This window comes from Emiliania huxleyi (genome assembly GCF_000372725.1).
Source record: "Emiliania huxleyi CCMP1516 chromosome Unknown EMIHUscaffold_1628, whole genome shotgun sequence".
NCBI lineage: Eukaryota > Haptophyta > Isochrysidales > Noelaerhabdaceae > Emiliania > Emiliania huxleyi.
The window spans coordinates 232-4509 of NW_005200952.1; the positions used below are offsets into that span (position 1 = coordinate 232).

Here is a 4278-nt window from a genome sequence, read left to right on the forward strand (position 1 = left end):
CTGCGACGCGGGCGCCTTGCGGGCAGAGCCCTTAGGCCACCCTTTATATCTTGCGCGGTCAAAACTCCCTCGCACGACACTAGGCACGGGACTGGCGCGCACTGGCACTCACACAGGAAAGAATTTTACAGCAAAACTCCCTCGCACGACACTAGGCACGGGACTGAAAAGAATTTTAGCACGCGCACAGCACGATTACGCGACAGACAAGGCGCGGGCGACGGCTTCCTCAGAACGACTCCCACTCCGGCGCCCGCCCCGCACTGACCGCACCCCTCAAGCGGGTCAGAGCTTTCTTTCTTGCTCGTATAGCCCGATCCCGATCATCCGGCCCGCTGGGTGCGCTTCTTAGCTACCCGGCTCTCTGGGTGTGAGGCTGCCGACTTGCACTCCAACCAAGTGGCTCTAGTTCCCGGACAAGAATTTGCGGAGCGCTGAGACCTGAGTGCTGAGAGGCCCCATTGGCATTTTGCCATTCCTTCTTCCCCTTCTCCTCTTTCTTGGCGTGTTTCTAGGTGTATGGAGGAGAACGACTTCCAAGGAGGTCGAGAAAAGACGAGAGAGGGAGAGGGAGAGATGTATATAGCGCGGTAATTGTAACCAGATTGTAAAACTTTTAGAGCAAAGAGACTATAAGAGGGCTCCCGCGGCGATCAACACCGCAACTCCTTTTCTAAATTTCACCACTCTTCTTACGCGCGACGACGCTACAGCCTCCACCAAACCTCACACTTTTACTCACCCTCGGACATGCTTGCACCGTCATCCTGCGCGTCTGATGCGTCGCGCATCTGCTCGTCAACACAGTACGCGGCAGCGCCGACACGTCAACCCGCGTGTACGTCAGCGACGGGTCCCGCACGCCGCACGAGGCGCATGCGTGCAGCGGCAGCGCGTGCGCCATGCGCTCGTCGCTCCACTCGCCCAGCAGCCGCCGCTTCGTCTCGTCGGAGACGTGCACGCAGCGCTGCAGCAGCGCCGCCGTCTCGTCCTCGGGCCGCTCCAGGTCCATGACGACGTTCGTCGAGGCGTGGAAGCGCGTCTCCAGGTCGATGGCCGCCTGCTCGGCCGCGGCGAGCTTGCTCTGGTCGACGCACATGCCGCACACCGCGTGCGCCGGGCAGCCGCACTGGCCGCGTTGTGGGCGCACGGTCTTGGCGACCGCCGGCGCTGCGCGCCGGTCGTGCTGCTCACGCTGCCGGCGGCGCTGGTCGCGCGCCTGCCGATCGCGCGTGTTCGCGGCGGCTGCATCTCCTGCTCGTTTCGCTCGCACCCGAGCGGCTGTCGCCAGGCGCTTCAGGTCGGCGGTGCTGCGCGCGCGGCCGTCGGCCAGGCACAGCCACATGTCCTCCTCCTCGGCAGGCTCGCACGGCTTGCCGTCGAACTGCGGCTGGCGCCCGCGACGATGCTTCGCCCAGGCCGGGCACGATGGTGCCGCGACGAGCGGCGTCGAGGCGACGGCCATCGATGGGTCCAGAAGACTTGGAGACACTTCTCGACCAAAAAATCAAAAAAATCGAGCACAATTGCGTTACATGGGCATGGCCGGGGTTTCTGCACCGAACGATCTTACTTTCGGTCTATCGAAAGTGTTGATCGATAAAGTAGAAGTCAGTCAGATATCGAGTGTCGGCGCGAGTGCAGCCTGACGGAGTGCAGTGCTCTAGTGGCAGAAAAAGGGCTTTTCACCGTCGACATAACACTGACCCAACCACCCATCATTCCACACGCACGATGCGACAGGACACCGCCTCACGGCTCACGCCGCGAGCCAGCTCTCGCCATTGTACTCCCCGCCGCCGAGTAGCCTCGCCGCCGCCGAGTTGCGCGCCGCCGTCGCGCCGCGTCCACCTCGCCTCGCCGCTTGCTGCAGCCGCGCCGCGCCGCGCGCTCTGGTCCGCGCGCAGCGGCCGCCGCGGCCGCTCGCGCCGCCATCGGCGGACGAGGCGCAATGCAGCAGCCGGCACTCGAGCAGCTGCAGCGCGTGCCGATACACGGTCAGATCGTTGGCACTTTCCCGTGCGAGCTTGGAGAGCGTCTCTGGCTGGGCGGGCGGGTAGGCGGAGGAGTCCACCGGCCGTACGTGCGCGCGGCTTGCGGCGGCGACGTCGAGGCCGCCAAAGAAGCTCGGTAGCTGCAGTGTGAGCAGCTGGAGCGAGTCGGCCAGCCGCTCGAGCACGCCGACCCACAGGTAGCGATGCCGGAGGTTGTGCAGCGCCCGCGCGAGCGCGGCTCTCCTTGCCGCCGCGGGCGCGGGGTCGGCAACCTTGCACACAGCGGCCTGCCCGCAAAAGTAGCGCGTGATCGTGCCGACCGCCGGCTGCGGCTCGACGCTCGCATACACGGCGTCCACGCCGGTCGAGCAGAGCGGCGACGAGTTGCTCGGCTGCCAGGCGGCGCGACAAAAAGGCTTGTGCGTGCGGCAGATGCAGTCGCGCCAAAAGTAGAAGGCCGATACCTGCATGCTCAGCGGCTCACGCAGCATGTTGATGTAGACCGGCCGCAGCGAGTTGCTGCCGAGCTGCGCAAAGTCGACGAAGTGGAGGTGCCGGTCGTAGAGCACGCGGCGGCGGCTCGCGAGTTCAGTGATCAGGCGGGCGAAGCGGCGCTGCTCGCCCTCGCTGATGGAGCAGTTGACGTAGTCATGCGAGCGCCGGAACTGGAAGCCGCACCGGCGCGACTGGTTGCGGATTATGTGCTCCAGCGTCGTCGATCCGCACTTTGGGACGCGATTGAAGACGACGGCTCGCAGACCAGGCTCTGGCGCGCAGCGCGCGCAAACCTCGGTGGAGAGCGGGAGGGTGGAGCTGGCCATCGTTTCGACGCGAGGCCGAGCTCCGACGGCCCGCGGCGGGCGGGGTTCGGACTTTTTGCGGGGTATGGTATGGTAGGGTCGGCGCCCTGGCGCCGCGACCATACCCCCCCACCCGCACAGGACGTCGCCTCTGGCCAGCAGGACCATACCCCCCCACCCCCCACCCCACCACACGAGCGCGTACAGTAACCGTCGTGTTAGGCCGTCCGGTCGTGCGGCACGTGTTCGCGCGATGCAGTCTGCGCGAGGTGACCCGCCGGCAATCGTGCTCACCCCTCAGAGCATGTCCGCAAAGGCCGCCAGGGCCTTGCGTGCCGGCGCAGGCGCGGGCGCAGGCGCGGGCGCGGCCGGTGCGAGCGCGGGCGCGGGCGCGGGCGCGGTCTCCGCCGGCGCCGCCTCCGCCATGGTCACCTCCGCTGGAACCATGGTCACCTCCGCTGGAACGGCCTCCGCCTCCGCCGCCTCCGCTGGCGCCACCTCCGCCTCCGCCATCGCACGCCGCCCTCCGCGCCATAGCTGGCCAAAGGCACGCGCACGAGCGGTACGCGCGCCAACAGCTCATGCCCCGCGCGCTTCGCGAGCCACGACGGCGATTTGAATCGAAAGGCAGAATCAAAGACATCGGCATCGAGCGCCGCGTTGAGGTCCGAGAAGAAGGTGGAGCGCGCGTGGACGAGACTCGCGCAGGCCTCGCGATAGAGCATCGGTCCGTCCTGCAGGACCATCGTGGCGACAGTTTTGAGCGCCTTCAGCTTGCTGAGATCGTGGTCGTCGCCACGGAAAGCGTCGCTTGTCGGAAGCCTCCCGTCCATCATGCGGACGGCATGCGGTGCAATCGCAGCGTCGAGCTGTGCGATGCAAGACGCAAGCGTACCAGCGCAGCAGCTGCGCACAGCGGCGCGCTCGGCGTCGTCGGGCAGCGAGCTGTCCAGGAGCCGAAGTTGAGGCGGCGTCGCGGCGAGAAGGCCCGCGACAGTATCGAAGCGGCCGGGGCCGCCGTGAGTCGGCATCGTGTCCGCGGCTGTGTACGGCGGCTGTGTACTGGGTTCGAACCCTGTTGTACGTGGCCGCTCCAGCGATTGACCATACCCCCCCACCCGTCGAGCAGGCCGCCTCCGGCGGCCAGGACCATACCCCCCCACCCTTTTGGCGCCGACCCTACCATACCTTACCCCGCAAAAAGTTGGAATCCGGCGGCGCATTCCGTGGTTCTCGATGTGACTCTGCTGCCACGACCCACGTGTGAGGCGAGTGACACTACGGGTGTCTCTTACCTCTCTCTATAGCTGCCTCACACTGCACTAGTGCCTACATTCCAGACAGTGACTCTCCTCACACGCGCTCACGAGCAAACTCACCCGCCAGACGCCCTCTGGCTCTGCGTCGAGGGCCCACGAGCCGCAATCGATCGCGTCGCCTGGCCCGAGGAAGGGTTGCACCTCGTTGCGCCAGTGTGCCTCCGG

At 66.3% G+C, this 4278-nt stretch overlaps 2 protein-coding genes across 2 annotated transcripts; both read right to left on the reverse strand.

Annotated features, from left to right (window-relative positions):
• Window positions 1-1759: 1759 nt before the first annotated feature.
• EMIHUDRAFT_253256 (hypothetical protein) lies at window positions 1760-2815 on the reverse strand (the record flags this gene model as incomplete). The annotated part of the gene is made up of 2 exons (XM_005785197.1): window positions 1760-1808; window positions 1944-2815. 2 exons carry the CDS (start codon window positions 2813-2815, stop codon window positions 1760-1762), a joined length of 921 nt encoding a protein of 306 aa, XP_005785254.1.
• Window positions 2816-3012: 197 nt separating this feature from the next.
• On the reverse strand, window positions 3013-3825 carry EMIHUDRAFT_253257 (hypothetical protein; the record flags this gene model as incomplete). The annotated part of the gene is made up of 2 exons (XM_005785198.1): window positions 3013-3054; window positions 3352-3825. The coding sequence occupies 2 exons, from the start codon at window positions 3823-3825 to the stop codon at window positions 3013-3015; spliced, it is 516 nt and encodes a 171-aa protein (XP_005785255.1).
• Between the last annotated feature and the right edge of the window lie 453 nt (window positions 3826-4278).